Raw genomic sequence first — 19,044 nt, 5'->3', positions numbered from 1 at the left:
TAAATGCAAGAGGGACGCTTGCTGGAGCTTCCTACAGGTGTGACCATAACGCCAGTGGTCCTTCTAGCTGAGCTTCAAACAATATGCATTAAGATAAGAGAAACTTCTAGATGACAGTTTCATATCGGACAGATGGAGTGAAAGTTTTCCAAGCATCTCAAGTACATTGATATCAATGAGAATGTGTAATCCAGAGTGTTCATCTTTCAATGGGACAATGAGCATAAGCACTCAGTGGAGTGGCTTAGGTACAACTCGATCTATGTCCTTAAGTGGCTCAGTCGGAGCTCTGACTTGAACCAAATGCATCATCTCTGGAGAGACGTAAAAATGTCCACCGGCACACTTCAACTGATCTGCAGAATGGCAGAAAATCCCCAAAACTTGTCATGCCACACCCAAGAAAACAAGATCCAGGGCTGTAAACGCTGCCAAAGGTGCTTCAACTAAATCCTGAGAAAACTGGGTTTGAAAATTAAATTCAGTGTGATGTTTCAGTTTTTCCAATTAAACATTTGCAAAAATTTCAAAAACTTTGTTTAGTTTTGGTGTAGATTGATGAGTAAAGACTTTAAAAGGCATAAGGCTGTGACATAACAAAATGTGAAAAAGTGAGGGGGTCTAAATACTTTCTAAAATAAGTGCAAATATAAATCCAATCTGATTTGTTAATGTAATTGGACTATATGCTTCTGCCAAAAGCAGTCATGAAGGGTTTTATACAGGTTTAGGTTGCCACCAAAGCACTGCAGTACTTTATCATATTGTGACACATGTCCACTTTCTCTAACAGATTAACTACAAAGGCTGGGGGAGTATGGAGGAGGCGGGGGCTAATCTCCACCTCCACTCATTTGGCAGACCTTCAGTACAATCTGACATAAATTGTATAGGGGTGGTGGTCACTGCTATTTCTAGTGAGTAGCTCTTTGCCGTGTTAGTGTGGTGTTATGACTAAGCCATTATTTGTGTCCTTAGGAACAGCAGGTTGCCCAACGTGTGAGATGAGAAAATGAGTGTACTTAGAGCGGGTGTCCTGCCTGCTGGCCTCACCATATAATTTCACCTCTCCTTTCCCCCCTCTGTGCTCACGCTCACACACACACACACACACACACACACACACACACACACACACACACACACACACACACACACACACACACACACACACACACACACACACACACACACACACACACACACACACACACACACACACACACACACACACACACACACACACACACACACACCAGAGGATGTGGGTGAAAATTCACACTCAGTATACCTATGCAAATTGCACGCAGCCTCATTATAGGCACAAACAAATGCACAATAGATGCACGCATGGCTACACTGAATCTACAGGCATATCATCAAGTAAGACATATTCATGTTAACACATACATGTAGCACTGTATACAATACATGTAGAGCACAATAAGGTAGGCAATCATATGCTATAAGGTAAACAGAGCGAAAGGCTCCAGTTGCATATTGCCTGTCATTATTTTGTGCCTTTTTGTTGTATTATGTGACTAAGAGCACTGTACTGCAGACATGAAAGCATCTTCATCTCCGGCTATCATCAGGCAAGGCTCACACAACACACTATAGGCTCTTTGATCTAGAGTGGTAGCTAGCAAATGAAAACCATGGTGTAAAAACCTTCAGTTTTTCCTCGTGCCTCGCTGCAATCTATTGTTCTAAATACTGTTCCCTGGAAATGTGCAGCCATTAGTCAAAAAGTTAATTTGAACTGCTGACACTGTGCTGTCAAAACAGATATTATAGTGTTGTAGCTGCAGCAGAGGCATTCTGTTGTGGTGATACAACTGCCAACTTGCTCTGGTTTTAATAATCTATTTCTTTGTCTTCTGTTCCTCTGTAATTTATACATTTCCATAGAGATAATTTTTTGTGAAGTAAATGCTGTCCACCAAAAGGAAAAAGCTCAGCATGAGCATGGGGCAGTGTTACAATGAAAAATCTAATAAAAAATATTGTCATTGTGAAGGAACCTTCAGAGGATATTCATAAAGATTTCTACTTGTTCCTACAGTCCTACAGCCTGTTAACAGTGGAGTCTGTCATTTGGACGTCATGGGAGGACAGAAGCATCAAAGGGGGTGAGGGACGGGGATGGGGGTTGCAACAGCAGGGGTTAATCAAAACCATGAGCCGGTGATGCTAACACACACTTACAGTAAATTTAGCGACATTTAAAGATGAGGCGGAGAGGAGAAAAAGAAAAAAATCTTCAATTTGTCAAAATAAATGTGTCACACTCACTGCTTCCATCCTTTCCCATCTTCTGACGTTTTACCCCTTGCTGCTGCTGCTGCAGCAACTTGAAGTAGTGCTGTTTTTGCTCCCCAACTTTTGAAAAGGTGCCCTGTCACCAGCTTCATGTCAAAAATACACTTCACTTACCTTAAAGAGGGTCAACTCCACAGAACTGTGGAGAGGGAGTTTTGGGAAGTTTGCAAAAAAGAAAAGAAAATGCTAAGAGAACAAAAGACTACAGTGCCTCAGATACTCACAGTACAGTTAGAGCCTATCATATGGCATGTATGAGCCCGTTTAAATAACTAAATTCATAAACAGAGCCACGTCCCCCGCACACACGCATCTACTGTAGATCCCTCTCCCACTCACTCATTCAACACTTCTTTCCCTCCTGGGTTGCCAAGGTAGCAGCCACTGTTGCAGTCAGGAGGCTCCCACTCTCAGTTCCCAAGGCCCTGCTTCCACCGACACACACACATAGACACACACTTGCCCACGTAAAAGCTCAGGGACACGAAGCGCACATACACACAGGCACACACGTAAACCACCCCCTCATGGTGGCTCCCTGAGCCTCGGGGCCAGTGGACTGCAGCCTGCAGTGTGTGGGCTGGTTGGCTGGCTGTGCAGCTGAGAAATACCAGGCAAGCTGACAGACAGAGAAGCCCCTTTAAGATTTGACTGTCACGTCAGGACTGCAGTGCTCACCCTACTGCTCCTGCTCGGGCTCCTTCTGAAAGCACACAGAGTGAACAGGCCCACAAGTCCTCGGCCGTCAATCCACCCTCAGCTCTGGCACACACACTGGGGACAGAGGGGCCCGTCTGGCTCTCTCCTGCCCAGGTGGGGCGGGTGAGGGACCAGCCCTGAGGCGAATTCAGCCTCTGGATCTGAGGCAAACACAGGGGACACTCGCAACCTCTGTGTTCTATGTAAAGGGCACACAGAGTGGAATGAGAGGGGACAGAGTCGGTCTGAAGGGAGGGTCATGGGAGGAGCTGTGCAGCCAAGCGAGCTCTCAGGATGTCCAATTCTGGGTCCTAAGCAGAGGGAGGAGATTTTTTTTGTGTGTGTGTGTGTGGGGGGGGGGGGGGGGGGGGTGCTATGATGAGAGACAAGACATTATTGGGACCTGGGACTCTGAAACTTTAATGTGAGCCTGCCTGCTTGTGTCTGCACTTCTGAGCCAGGCAGCTCACTTAATACCTGGCTTTGGAGATGTCAAATCCTTTTTTCATCTCTTTCCCTGTCAGCTTTGTTCACGCTATCTTCAGTCTTCAGCCCATTTCGGGTTCAGATGAATGCAGCCTGTATATGAGATACAAACACTGCACCAGATCTCTCTCAGCTTGATTTCAATAAGGATTCAAATGTAATGTAAAAAAAAAAGCACACAGAGCTACATTATATTTGTGTTGTTTAGGTGCTCCATAAGTCCCACCATAAGAAGTATAATAGCAAGTTTTGTTCCCATCACTCTAGTAATGATTTGAGAAACAGCTCACAGTGCAATCTGAACTACAAAGACGATAAGCTTTGCTCCAGAGCTCGTTGTCAATGTATATTTCATCAGCAACAATAAAATGTGGGTAAACTGAGGTTTATATGGTGAATATTTGATCTGCTACACGTTAGACTGACGGGCCGTGCGAAGAAGCTGAGCTCCACCCATCTGTCCTTGCAGATCAGGGTTAGATGCATATTTTATGTTTGCAATACTTGTGGGCGCACCTAATGTTCCATAGCAGAAATGGAACAACAGTGAAACTAATGGAAGTGTGTTGGCTGAACCACAGGGAAGTGCATGCAAAGCAGGGCAGATCCAGCAAACCTGAGATGTTTTTTGCACCTACAGTATATGATAGGGGTGCAACGGTTCACAAAACCCACGGTTCGGTTCACGGTTTTATTTAAGAAATGCTAAGAACAATTGGTTATTCACTGAAATAAATAACCTATATTTATCAATTGTGATTCTTACAAAAATTATATCTTATAAAATATAAAAGTAAAAATGTCTAATAAAGAATTAGTGCATACAAAATAATTTAACTTTACTACTTTTACAACCACGTTATTTACCAACAACATAAAGTGAAGCATTATCTTCATATGCATAGGAATAAGCGTCCCGCCACAGTCTCGTTTGGGCCCGCCATAGTGTCTCAGAAAAAAACTATTATTATTGTGGTGTTTCACAGCGCTAATAAACGCTAAACGTGCTAATTGGTCGCGATTGCGATCATCATTCCCCGCCCCATACAGCAGACCTATACGCTGCTGGCGCATCTTCTAGCTCCGACTCTTTTCACTCGCCATGCTCACAAACGTTTCCACAACTGATACTGATACAATTCTTTGCTTCTTCTTGTTGTTTACTGGCAGTGGCATACAGTTTCAGGCGCAGTATGGCCACCTTCTGCTCTGGAGTGTACTCGCTTCGCCTCGTTAGTAAATGAGAAAAAGGAGCAGCACATGCCTACGAACCGAACCGAGACAGTCGAACCGTTCGGACGGTTTCGTAAACCGTTCCGTCCCTAGTATATGACTAAGGTGTACCTGTCCTTATGTAAGAACTGGGTTCGCAGCAGGCTTTCACATGGCACTGAAGCTGCTGTCTGTCAGAGGTGCTCCAGCTTGAACTACTCCACAGCTGACATCACAGTCCATCTATTTTTCATAGCCAACATCTGCTTGGCTTGCTACATTGTCACTATGATTTGCATCAGCTCCCCTGATTCCATGTATAAAAACCAACACATGGAAGGTGACTACAGTAGTGTGCACAAAAGGCTCCAGTCAGTGTGCTTTAGGATGATGTCTTTACAGGCTTTGATATAGAGATGAGAAGTATTTCATCTGCATAAACAAAAATATATGCGCTGTTCCCATTCTTACAGGGGGAGCAGCGTTTGCTGTTGGAAGCTGGCAATCAGGCAGAGCTGTGCCAACCTGAAGAGAAAGGTAACACAGGCAACCAGAACAGGGCAGATACACAGCAGCAAGTTTACTCAACAAGCAAATAAAATATTCTATCTATCTCCAGAAAATAGGGCTACTGAGATGTTGGCTACTGTAATTATTGGAGCAACACAAAGATTCAAAAAAAAAAAGAAAAAGAAAAAAGTTGTCTATATAAATACAACCCCCTGCCCCCCTCCTCTTCGTCTTCCTACCACTTCCCTCCCCAATGCAATCAATTCTTGTTCCAGCATGAAAAGCTATTTTCTTCTCCTCCATGTCATTATGAAAACAAATGCATTCATTTCTCCAGCAGAAATGCAGCTGATGCAGAAAAATGATCCCGAAAAATGACTTACTGACAAGGATCAGTCAATTCCATTTCTGTGTGTGTGTGCGTGTGTGCATGGGTATGTGTGGCTATTCCTGAGTGCTGATACAGTATATTGCAAGGTCCACATTAATTTTCCAAGCTCCCCACGAGGGTGTGTGTATTTTTACTGACATCTCAGTAAGGAGTGGTTGCTTTTACTGTTGCTCAAGATGCAAGCTTTCATACCAGCAATTTTCAGCTTAAATAGACTTTTTGCTCTCTGTAAAGAAAGGAAAACCATGAACAGAAAAAGCTGTAAGTGGAACCATCTATAGAGCACAGTGTCTCAAAACTATCATGCCCTTGACGTTTGTGTATGTCGTGTTCTCTCTGCCAGGAATGCAGGAGAAAAAAGGTAAAAGCTATTACAGTATCCACACTTAATTCAAACAACTGTTTACATGCTTGCGATATATCTTCTCTTTAAGAGACAGTAAATTCACAGGTGCAGGCCTGAGGCTTATGTGCAAGTGTGTGTGTGTGTGTGGGCTGCAGCTAGGTGCGTGAAAGCTAGCCTTAAATAAAAGATTAACCTGCATGTCCCTGGCGTGTTATGAGAGCACCAGGCAACCGTAGTTGTGCAAGCAGGCAGGCAGACAGGAAGGTAGGGAAGCAGGCGGGCAGGCAGCCGTGTGGGGAGCAAGAAAGACACCCAGAGGTAGCTTTAGTACCAGCTGAAGTCAGCCAGGGTGACAGACGGAGCTGGAGTGTCTACGCCTGCCCGCACCCGCCTGAGCCTCACGCCACGCTGGCGTCATTGGAGCTGACAGGGGCAAGTACACAGGAAGCTGAGAGGACGCCGAGGACCTGTCTGTCTCCCCTACCTCTGAAAGGCTCATGTGCTCACACCTTGTCAGCAAATGATCACAGGTTAGTTAAGACGCCAACACTGACGGGAAACAGATCGTGAGATGCAAGCAAACAGTGATGAATGCTTTGCCAGAGTTGAGTGGATTTGTCTGCATTTGAAGTAATAAAGTTGAAACAGAAGTGCAGTACAACATGAAATGGAACGACTCTTAGTTGCGGTGAGTACACCACAAAAATGGCTTGAATCGGTGAATTTGCTGTCAGAATTCTTTAGTCTTGTGGTGTATGAAATATTAACTATTTTTGAATTTATTTATATTCTTTAACTTTGTTCTATACTGTTCATGCTCTTCACTGCGTAATAGAACTTAAAGGCACAGAGGCAGCGGGGTCTCATTACTCCCATCAATATAAAAGAAATATGTAGCTACAGCATGCAAACTGTCCTCGAGACATTTTCAAATAATTCATTGAGAAAATTTCAGCATTGTTAAAAACAACTTTGTTTCTATCTGTCTTGACTAAATCAATAAAGCTGATTCAAGAGAGAGCAGAAATAGATCCCTCTTACATCGACACAACAATATATTTGACAGACAAGGAAGGGAGCATGTGTGTTCTTTCCACCTCCCTCTCACAAATCTGGCCTAGTCTGTTAATGACTGGGGTGACTGTTAGAAAGTATGAAGCCTCTTGGCAGCCCCTTCTGGAGGAGGGTAGGGTGTAGGGGTGTCTGTGCCTTGTGAGCCTAAAAGTTTGTGCGAGGAAACTACACCCATGGGAGAGCGGAACAGGTATAAAACCACAGGGGGAGACGGAGGGAGGGCAGGATTTATTTTTAACTTTTTGCATTGATGCTAAGTCATCAGAGAGACCTTGTAGCGCAGAGCAGAGAACTACCCTAAATGCTTTCGAAGTGAGCGAGCAAACATTTCTACCTCTCTCACAGTCCCCATTTAGGACCTGAGCAGGTTTACAGCAATTCTGTTCGTTTTTCAAGTCCCTCCAAATATCTGCTGTTAGCTGGGTTCCTCACTGCTGCTTGGCAAATCACACTTAAGAGGAAAATCGGGCGGAGAGAGAACATGGTGATGGTGATGATGATAGCATGTGGTATCCCAGTGTTATTTTTGTACACACCATCCTCCATTATCCTCGTGTATCTGACTCTCAGGCTCCATTTTGTGGCCCATTACGGAGGAAGAGGAAGATGGTTCAAAAGAGGAATCATGGAGTTGTAGAAATATGATTCAAAGAACGAGAGAGCAGAAGGAGGCAGAAGCAGCTGGGCCAGTGGCCATCTCTGGTTTACTGTCATCACTATTGGCCTTTTGGTTGTACTTAATCTATTACAGGAAATCTAATTCTGCCTTTCTATATCTGTGTATGTGTGTGTTTACTCTTTTTGCTTGCACTGCCTGCTATCCGAGAATGGCTTGGTGATCTCGACTGCCTGCCTGCCTGCCTGGTGCTCTTTAATGAGATTATCAGGAGAAGAGTGTCAGTAAGTAGGATCTAAAATGAAAGCCATTATGGAGCATTATCACAGAGCTACACTACCCCAAACCCCCCTCCTCCTGATCCATCTGCTGTATGGCCACCCACACAGCCACTACGCCCAGATTACAGCCACGATTAGCACTGCAAAGTGCTGCTTAATTTAAACACCTCTGGAGAACATGTGGCACTTTGCTGCATTGCTGAGTCGCAGCGCTTGAACACACACAGAGGGCAGAGATGGATTTCTCCTTGTGGAAGACAACGCATGCCGCGTTTCCACTGAAACACTTGATTTGTTTGGAGTGATGTTGGACCAGGGGTTTGTGTGCACGTGTGAACTTGTCATGTCATACTGAATTCTTCACGTGGGCCTACTTACAACACAGTAGCATCAAGCCACACTGTTGTGTCTACGCCTACCTTTGAGCTTTGAGCAGTATGTAAACAGGCCATGTAAACTGTTTTGCTTCATCTGCCTGTCTCTCTTGGTTCCTCCGTTTTATCACTTTTGTATATTATTTTGACCATTTTACCATGATTACATTGTATTAGCAAATATTGAAGAAAAAAAAAGATGACAAGAAAACAAAAGCACAATATAAATTCAAATACAACATTTAGATTATAAACACTATGACTTATATATTTAAGAATGAATAACAGTGTCAGGGTTTCCCCCAGTGTACTATAAGCCTGGCGGGCCGCCAGGCCTTACTTGCCCCCCCGCCAGGCTAAGCATTGTTTATTAATTTTTTTTAATCAGTTTTTATACTCCATAAACACGTGATCATCAGGTGTCTTTTTCATCACCTGACAACGTCACAACTTCGTCGCGCATAACAGGACACGTCACGGACATCATGCTCATCAGACCGCATCTATGATCAGCCCACTGCTTCACCAGCTGACCGAGAGGAACGCACCGAGTCCACGTTAACGTGAGCCGAGTCGTGGCTCCAGAGGCTCAGTCAGCTGCTAGTTGGTAGCACGTCGTCCCCTGCAACGTCAGAGCTCCGGACTCCTGTGAGCCGCGGGGCTTTCACCTGATGTGAAAATGATCCATTGTTTCATTTTTCAGCTCGTAAAGTTCGCGATCACACACGTTTGTTTTCTCTGGTCCAAACAGTAAATCCGCGAGTGTCACGTTTCCATGACGACTGGCCGGAAAAAGAGCGTGGTACGTCATTACGTGACTCCAAATCTTTTACAGTCTATGCTCCAGATGTAAAAAATCTCGGAGAATAAAAAAAATAAAATCTGAGAAATAAAGCTAAAGGAGACACCAGGCAGTTGTTCTTTTTAGTTTTTAATGCAAACAGTTGATGCTATTTATTTAAATATTATTTTATAATTATAATTATTATTATTTATTTATTTTTGTGGTTATTGAACAGCATTTCAAGTCAAGAGTGCCTTTCTGTAAGACTCTGCTATAGCTGGTGTTTAATATGTTACATAAATGTCTTATAATAACAGATGTTTATGATAATATTTTCAAATTTCCAGTCAACTTTTAACATTGATCTTAAGGCCTTATGGAATCACACCTTATAAATGCTACTGCTCCATTAATGAATCTGTTACCTACAGGGCCCTGCCATCAGTCAATGGTCAGGGTCAGGCCCCTGTCACAAAAAAACATGCTTGGGCACCAGTGGCCCGGCGATGGGCCGCGGATGGGCCGCCGGTGCCACCCTACCACCGGGCTTAACAAGTTTTCTGGGGGAAACCCTGAGTGTGTATGATTCACTATTATGCTTCAGAGGGATGATGTAGTAAAAGAGAAGTCCAGTCTTTAAGTCCCAGGATCAACCAAGTTGAAACTGTGGGAGTGGAAAGCAAACATCTCAATCACTTCCAGCTCTACAAGAGCTCAGCATCGTAGCTCACTTTGTGCTTTTCTCTTTTATTCTCTCCTTTGGAGGAATTGTCTTTGGGGATGACCAAATTCATCACATAGTATACTACTGACTTCACTGGTGATTTTTATATTCAGAGAAAAGTGTGATCCTGTGTGGGTTGAGACAATCCTATAAACCCGCTGTATGCCCCTCAAGTTGTATGGTGGCTGAGCAGATTATTTTCTTAGTTCATGAAAAGTTGATATCTTGGGAAACACAAGCAGCAATATCCCAGTACCACGTATAAACATTTTGCATTCTTTACCTGTGATCTTGTCGCGAACCAGCTTGCAGGACTCGATCTCGCCGATGCTACCAAACAGGCTGCGGAACTCCTCCTGGGTCATGTTCTGGGGCAAGTAGTTGACAATGAGGTTGGTCTTGCTGTCGTCGTTTGTCGGGCCAGTCTGCATGGGGGAGGGGCAGCCGCGGCTGTTGGTGGTCGGCCCGTTGGCTGTGGTGCCTCCTCCGCTTGGGCCATTTGTCACTGGAGCCTCCATGTTACTGATGATCTGGAGCAGGACGAAGAGGGACCATGGAGAGAAAAGGCAGGGAGGAACAGGAGAAGAGCATTGATTAGCAAAGGCCTCTGCACAGTATTTAACCATTTGGAACAGTGAAATTCAAGCACAACATACAAGACTCCTCCAAAATTACTTTTCTACAAATCATGAAGAAAGCATTTTGTTGCTTTCAACTAAATGTTTCTCTGTCTGGAATGGTGTAACTTTTTACATTGTATTGTGCTGTAAAATAATGAGAGAAACAGAATTTTTTCAGCCATCACAGATTTCGTATCTGTGTGATACAGTACCTTGACTTCAGGTATTACAGGGATAACTCAGTTTAACTTTTGTTATGTTCAATTTTCAGAGTGACTGCAGATGCATAAAAATTTGCTGAAATCGCTGGGAGGTAGTTTGTAGAAATGCCAGTTTTCAGTGAAGGAATACCTATTTATATTTGTAAGCAGGCATGCTGATACAAAATTAAGAAATTAGTAGTAAAAGAAATTACCTCTTACATTATGTCATAAATCATCAACATTTAATCAACACATTTCTAAACCTATTATGGAAAACAGACTAAACATATAGAAAATACACTCTACACACTACATGCCACATCTCTACACATTGAGAGGTACAATTAACAGTGGACACACACAGGATAAACGGCTAAATATTCCTGAAGACAGTGAGAGGAGAGGAAGTAGTTGTGTGATAACTGCTCAGGTTTGCGGGAGGGGACAGCAACAGGGGCAGCCCCTCCACTAAGCTACAGTATCTGACGGCTGATGCTGCTGCTGTGACAGAGGCAAAGTTTGGGTTTTCATATCTGGTTTTGCAGAGCATCACAGGATCAAAGTGTTAAAAAGGGAACTGTGAGGTTGGTGTAAGTGGGAAAAAAACACAGTAAAAGAAAAAGGAAAAAAAAGGTGAGAGAAGGAGTGAGAGTCAGAAGTCGGGGGAGGAGGGACGTAGGTTGCACTTTGCTTTTCTACCGCAGCACTCTGTTACATATTTAATACAAATGCTTATTCAGAGCGAACATTATTCTCCAACAAAAGCACCATGCGAGGTGAAATTATTCATACATTTGCATAAAAAACATGTATTTTATCAAATGAATGGCTTTTGTTGCCTGTTTGTGTGTGTGTGTGTGTGTGTGTGTGTGTGTGTGTGTGTGTGTGTGTGTGTGTGTGTGTGTGTGTGTGTGTGTGTGTGTGTGTGTGTGTGTGTGTGTGTGTGTGTGTGTGTGTGTGTGTGTGTGTGTGTGTGTGTGTGTGTGACGGGCTAAAATGGAAAGAGTAAACACAACTAATCTAATCACTAAATGTTGGGGAAGAGAAAACACAAAAACAAAGATGGAGGAACTGCTAAACAAAGGCATAGAGAGCATCATGGTTGACTGACCAAGACACCGTAAACTGACGGCTGACATGGTGTCTGTTCACATGGTTTATTATGTTGCACAGGTATTAGATCCCTATCCACTCTGTATTTAGTGGTAGCACCAGATGTGTTTCTGGTTCTGCATTACAGCCATAATAAACTACAGCAAGTCCCTGGAAAAATGTCTGTCCGTGCCCATGCCCGTTGGAGCAGCTCCCACGGTGTTGCTGTACGAGCACTGTAATGACCTAACATGCTGAAATCCAAATTAAGATGCAAATGTACTTTCATCTGATTCAATCAAATTTTTAAAGTCATCACTCAGATCTCTCCCTTTCCCCCCTCTGTTCAACCATTCAGCGCTCTCAGTCTATTTTTAACTATTCTAAAGTACACGCAGACAGGCTGCACTTGGAAGTGGGGCTGGTTTTAGCAAAAGCAGAAAGCGGCACAAGAGTCGTGTTTCACTCTATTTCTGGATTATCAAAAGAGTGGACCTGTGTTTCTAATAATATAACTCAAAGCAGAATTTAAAAATTTCACAGTTTGTCCAGAAATAGTTTTCAAAACCATTTTAGACGTTTACAATGTGTGTACTTCTTGGCTTTAATCACTCCACTTTTATCTGTTACCTACAGTACGTGAAGTGAGAAATGAAACTGAATTCAAACAAATACAGCCAAACAACCAATACAAATATGTTAATACTAAGATTAATATGGTAATATTGAATGTGTTATTTATTCAGAATATTAACTATTAAATGTTTGAAGATTCCTGATATTTACATATTAGTTTGATTCTGCACAGTTTACTTCAAGTCCAATTAGATGTGAGATTGTTTAGAGGCCGACCCTATTATTAAATTGTTAACTAAGTGTACCTCTTAATAACTTCCATCAATATGGGGTGGTGGTAAACGGGGGCCTTACAGAGGGTTGAAGCATCCATGTTTAATCTGCCACCAGAACACCTTTAAAATGAGGCTGCTTTTCTTACTATTCTCTGTTTCTCTTTTCCTCCATCTGTGTGTTTAGGAGCAGCACCAACAAAATGTCAGTCTTCAAACAGCTTCCATCCTCTCATTTTACACACACGCCCGCACACATACACACACATGCACACTTCCATGCAGTCACACTCTGTGAAATCTGTAGCGAGTGGAAGATCGCACGCACGCACACACGCACCCACACATACACACACACGGAGAAGAGAACAATGGCCCAATCCTACAGCAGAAAACAAACAGACAGGGAGATGTCTAAAAGCTCTCAAGATGAGAGCTGCATGCAAATTGTTCTTTTGACAGTATCCTTCCCTAATCACTCACCACTCTACCACAACATAGATACAGAGACAAACCGAGAAAGACAGAGGGGCAGAGAGAGAAAGAGCTGAGTGAAATGAGAGAATAGTATCTAGCCATAACAGAGTTGATTGGAGAGGGCCTTATTAAATCTGTTTACATTCCCTGCTGGGCTCCATTCTGTCAGGGAGACTTTCAACTCCATGGGACGTTTTCTGAGGAGTTTTTACACCAAAATGGCTGCCTCTAATTAACAGGGACCTGCCGAGTCCCGGTGGCCAATTATATTCCTCTCCTTGTCCGTGCCCACCAGCACTTGAGCTGCTCAGCAGTCCACTTCATGTTGGTTGTGAGCACTCTAGCTGTCCCTGCTCTCCCACTGTGGAGCCTAGTGCTGTGGACAGAACTCGCTGCATGTCCTGCTGACTGCGTACAACACACAGCCCCTCACTGGCTCTGCAGCTTTGTCTACTCCTAACAGGTTGAAATGCTACTTGTGTAGGAAACACAACCAACACTGGGCTTCTTGCTAAGTGTAATACATGTGGACCATGTGCAGTTGTGCTAGAGCTATGATAGAAAAGTAAGGGGACACTCAGGGGTCATTCTTAAAAGTGGCATCTTAAGAATGATGAATCAACTATAGTTGCTATGAAGCAAAGTCTACGCAAATGCTAAAGGGTGCTTGAGTGCTCTGTAAGGTTGAGAAAGAAATATCAGAAGCAGGAAAGCAGTGAGCAACTTCAGTAAAGTCTTGTGTGTCTGCAGGAACGAAGAGGTCCATTAGAAATGCCCACAGCCGCCTAATGAAGGCTAAACAGCATAGTTGATTTATAAGAGATGTATTTTAAATACTAAAACATCAATACATATATATAACTTGAGAAAATACTAACTAAACAGAGTGAAATGTGATTAATTGACTTCCTCAAAAGCATATAGCACAGTTGAACATGTCAGCAGCTGAATATTGCTTTTCACTCATCTCTGCACAACTTCCTTTACCCTTGCAACCCCAGTCCCCCCACCCCATTGCCCCATCCATTATTCTCTGCTCCATTTCCAACTGTCTCAGTCAGCAGCATCACCACCAGTGCTTATTTATGTAAACACAGTACAATATCAGATCGTATTACTTCATGGATGTGTAAAATGGCTGGTCCATCCATTTGGCAGCAGTAGTCTCCTTACCATCTTTGGCTGTGTCAGCAATCCCTTCTCTGCCCAGCCCTGGAGCTGTGGGAGCTCTGCCTGACGCCACTGTGTCTCTGTCGACCCCTATGGAGCGGAGCACAGGGAGGGAGGGACGCACAGCCCACCGTCAACATCATACACTCACTTTGCAAGGTTAGGGTTGGAGTGGGATTTGGGGAGTGGGATATGGGGGGTGGGGGGGAGTTGGGGAAAATGACGGCTCACTAGAAAAATACAGTAACACCCTTACTGTCGTTCCACAAGTCAAACTAAAACAAAGACAGGTGGCTCAGGAATTCTTTGTTTTTGGAAATTATTACCAGTTTGGATGATTGGTTTGTCAATGAGAAGAGGGATAAATTGGGATGATACAGATTTGAAAAACTGTGGCTTAAATTGTCAGAACATTTCTCCTTGAAATGGCCTGAAGACAGAAATGGGGGTAAAAATATATGTTTTTTTCTGTCTTTTTAACCACTCTTAATATCTGCGTACCTTCATAGCAGATTGAATGAAACCGCATGTGTGTGTGTTGAAGGCAGCAGATTGGTGTGGTGACTGCAATGACCTTGGCAGAGTTTATAATGAGGGTTTCCCTCTTGCTCTCTGTGGGTAAACAAGCCTGTGGTTGAAGAGACAGAAATGCCACAAATGAGCAGGAAGTCTGTTCACTGGCTCTCCAGAGCAGGGGGCTTATATGCCTACAGCTATCCACAGATACTACAAGCAGCCAATTTAGCAGGAGAGGAGGAAGAGAGGAGGGATGACCTCTGCCTTCATTTACTCCTTCAGAGAGATGAAGAGAGGGAGTGAGGGATCAGATGGGAGGAGGAAGAAAAGGCAAGGGCTGAGTAATGGGGAAGACACTTCCAATACTTCAAAGAAAGAGAGAGACAGAGGTGGGGGAGGAAAGAGAGTCTGTACATGTTCTGTTGTCAATGTGTCTTGTAAACTTAGGCAGGAATGCATAATGGAGGTCTAAATGAGAGTGAACTGTCAGCTTGAAAGGGAAAAAGAAGATACAGAGGGGCAGAGAGGTCAGGGTAGAAGAGAGGGCGAGGAATCTTGTTTGTACCCTCTGATAGTTAATGCTGGATATTTTGGGTGATCATATAGAAATATGAAGTTGAGAGCCACCTTTGTTTTAGTCTGGTGTAGACAAAAAGGGTTACTGTTGAATAATGCTAAAAAATGAGAACACTCTTTTGTGTTACTCTAACAGGGACAAATGGGTCAGAAGCATTTACATATTTTTTGTTTAAATTTAAAACATACAGTACATTCATATTTTCAAGGTTTAGCAGTGTTAGGTCAACCTCATGTAAATCTGCCAAAGCTAGTGAGGTGTATTTATAACCATTAGAAAAAGCCAAGAGTGGACAGTGCCAGGGATGGATACACCCCCGGGGCTCAGGTGCCCATGCTAGTTACAGTTTAAAGCCTCCACATACAGTATAGTGAACCAACATTCATCTCATCAAGAGGGTAGAGGACAACATACTGTATAGCCTGCATGTTAAAAAGACTTTTCCCATCCATTAAATATAAAGTTGAAAAGCTACCCTGAAAAAAGGAAATGTTAGGCAGAGGTGAAACATCAAAAGCATTTTTCACCCATCCCGAAAAAAGCCATCATTTTACAACATAGTCCTATGTCAGTGCGGAAGTGGATGGTGTGCCGCAGCAAGCAGACAGGGCAGTGTTATTGTAGCAAATGTGGTGACAGAAATGCAAGAAGCAGCAAGCAGATGTATATGATTCTTCATTTCAGCAGCTAACGTATAGTGCAAATGTCGGCAAAAAGGAATATTACATTTCTTAGGAGTGCGTTTAAGCTTCTGCATCCCATTTTCAAAACACTACTCAGTGCTCAATATTCAATGCTCAACCATTCGATAAAACAAACAGTCTCAGGCGCAACACACACACACAGGCACGCATGCACACACATTTTCATCTTTCTTCATATTCTCGCTGTCCTTGCGTTTATCACATGAACACACACATGTGCGTCTCCTGATCAAATCTCAAATAACACTGGAATAAGGGTGCAATGCAATTACATTCACCAACCATTGAGATGAAAAACTGCTCATGGATACATTTTCAATTATTCAGGGAATACATTTCAGTTGGTGCTCAGATGCTGGGAAAACTTATTATATAATCAATACACTCTATAACGCCATTAATATTTGATGCCACAAAAGTGCTTCCTGTCTCCTTGAGCTCCGGGCCAGTAGTGTCTGGGTACTGCAGTCAAATACTGTAGGACTAGCCTTATCCGCCTACAGCAAGGAAAGGGAGTGTACATTTGTTTTCCTCCACCAGCTGAAAATACCAAAGGCACAGATGGCTTTCTTTTAGATTTACTGTACATGATTGCATTTTAGGAGGCATTCTTCCATACTGTGCACAAATCCCTGTCTTCACAGCACATGTCGCTCACAGTGCGAGCTGAAATTCAGATGACCAATGAGGTTCTGTCTTCCTTTCCTGTCCTTTTCACCTTAGTCACTCCTCTGCAACTTTTACACCATCAAACCACCGCTTTATATTGCTGTCCTCATGCAGGATACCCACCACCCCTTCTCTGACAGAGCTTAGACAATCAATTTACCCTGACTTGGCCAGGATAGATGGAGGCTGAAGAGACTGTGGAGTAGACAGTATGCTGCAGGATCTCTCCACTGATAGACACACTGCTTGGCAGCTACAAAATGGAGCCAGCATGCAACCATCTGACTTATTAGACTTCACCTCACCATCTTGCTTCTGATTTTATTTGTGGTTTCCTTATGTGTCCTGTGTCTTGTTTTTTTTTTTTCTTGAAGTGATTTGACTTGATTAAAATAATTTACCATAATCACACTAAATAATTTGACCAAAAACATTTTCACATCCAATTTATTTTCATCCGAAGATACTTTAAAAATACTGACAGTTTATGCCATACAGTATGTCCCCTTCTTGTTACCACAAAGTAGCCACACCAGAAACTATCAAACTCAGACTAAAACTCCTGCTCAGTCCCCTATAGTGATACTGAATTGTAGTTCCTATCAAACTGACTGAGACACACAGAGATTAATATGACTTTACTATCTCAGCTTCTCGGCCAGTCAAGTTCTCTGTAATACTCTCTGCGCTATTGATTTTTATTTTTCTCTTTCCTCTCTCTTTATTCCTGGCCGACTCTCTCTCACCATCTCTCCACCTCCACCAGCATCTTCCGAGCTCTGAAATGTCCTGCAGGTCAGACGGATGCTGGGCCGGATCAATCAGGGAAAGTAATCTGGGACGCCTCATGCACGCAAGCACACACATTCACAGACACATCACAGATACTCACCAACACACACACACATACACACACCCCCCTCCTCTGTTGCACTCTGGTCTGCCTGCCTCCAGTCTCATCGATCTGCATCTACTTTACCAAATGGATTCTTCTCTTCTTCTATCCTCCTCCACCTCTTTTCTCTCTGCGTTACTCGGAATAATAAATGTTCCAGACCGTGCAAGACGTATATGTAAGCAATTTTTCATTTAACTTTGGCTTGACTTTTTTTTCCCCTCATCTCTTCTTTTGCTGTTGTAATGTTTCAGTGAGATCGATGTTGCTTTCCCACACACTTCTTCGCAGGCCATGGCTAATCGGCATACACTTGTGTGGTGTCAGAGGTCAGGAGATGACAGGATATGGCCAACTGCCGAAGGGTATGTCAGACAAGATCTATATAATAATATCAGGATTTATACTTCCAACAATTGTAGGGTGAGTCTGTTGTTATTATCAAATATTAAATCACTGATGTATTGTTTGTTGTTTCTGAGGGCTGAGCAAGGTTTTGAAATGTTTCTAATTGAAGTGATGAGACTTGTTCTACTCTATTCAAATTTGGCTTAATTGTTTGTTTTGTTTTATCTGTAAACTTTTTTGTAAACCTGCTTAATGCAGCATTGCTGCATCATTCAAGGACAATGACAGTGAAGACCTGCAGTGCTCTACACATACTGTACATACAGTAGTCACTTTCTCTCTCACACACAGACAAAGTACACACAGACAGACTCACACACCACAGTCTCCTTTGCTTAGCCAAACTGTAGGCGGAACTGGAGCCATTTGTCCACTGGCTGAATCCCAACTCTGCACCAACGCATGCAGAAAATTGGTGAGCATCTTGACTCTGGAGATGACACTTCAATTTGTGCAGCTCTAGTGACTGGTGCTCTGCAGTTCCTCCTTGTGGGGGTGTGACATCAGCTGGACACCTGCCTAGCTGTTTGGCTGAAGCCTGGGGCACAGGGACTGGGCCTTGGAAATGAAGGCCTGGCCTTGCCTGTCAGCCCTAAGTCCCTGTCCCTCAGCCCCAGCCCTGGCCTGGCCTCTCAGGTCCTCATCACAGTTCCCCTAGTTTCGCTCCTGTGCCAGGAACAGTCCCTCGCTTAATGCCCCTAACCCCTATTTTTCTATCCAGTCCTCGGCTGCAAGTCAATGCAGTGCCATCATCCCAACAGCAGTCTTCTCTTGAACAGCATCAAATTCCCATCAACAGCTTGCCAGCCTTTGTTCGAGCTCTAGCTGCTGCGGCCAGCACCTCGGCTTCCAGCTCAGTCAAATCAGCAAGATGTCTCTGCTGTGCATCGCTGTCTGTCCTGCTGTAATCCCTGGGTGTTATGGATGGGAGCGATCACTGTCGAGGCCCTCAGCGAGGACATTTTGGTGGATTAAAGAGGCTAAATCATCGTCTCATCCCCTACATGGGATCCCATCCTTAATTAAATGTCATTAGTGTGCTTAAA

General features: G+C 43.5%; 1 protein-coding gene across 6 annotated transcripts in view; it reads right to left on the bottom strand.

Moving 5' to 3' along the window:
• The window catches only part of elavl4 (ELAV like neuron-specific RNA binding protein 4), a gene marked incomplete at both ends in the record, with an annotated part of 77,610 nt that overhangs the window by 32,720 nt on the left and 25,846 nt on the right, over positions 1–19,044 (bottom strand). For 3 of the 6 annotated variants that reach the window (XM_083969986.1, XM_083969987.1, XM_083969991.1), the window contains 2 exons: positions 10,103–10,349; positions 14,233–14,319. In XM_083969986.1, coding sequence (XP_083826112.1) covers positions 10,103–10,349; positions 14,233–14,319 — 334 coding nt within the window. The remainder of the gene's footprint in view (positions 1–10,102; positions 10,350–14,232; positions 14,320–19,044) is intronic. The other 3 variants (XM_083969988.1, XM_083969989.1, XM_083969990.1) reach the window with 1 other exon arrangement.

This window comes from Trachurus trachurus, assembly GCF_905171665.1.
Source record: "Trachurus trachurus genome assembly, chromosome: 4".
Classification (NCBI taxonomy): domain Eukaryota; kingdom Metazoa; phylum Chordata; class Actinopteri; order Carangiformes; family Carangidae; genus Trachurus; species Trachurus trachurus.
This window is presented reverse-complemented; position numbering and strand designations above follow the sequence as displayed.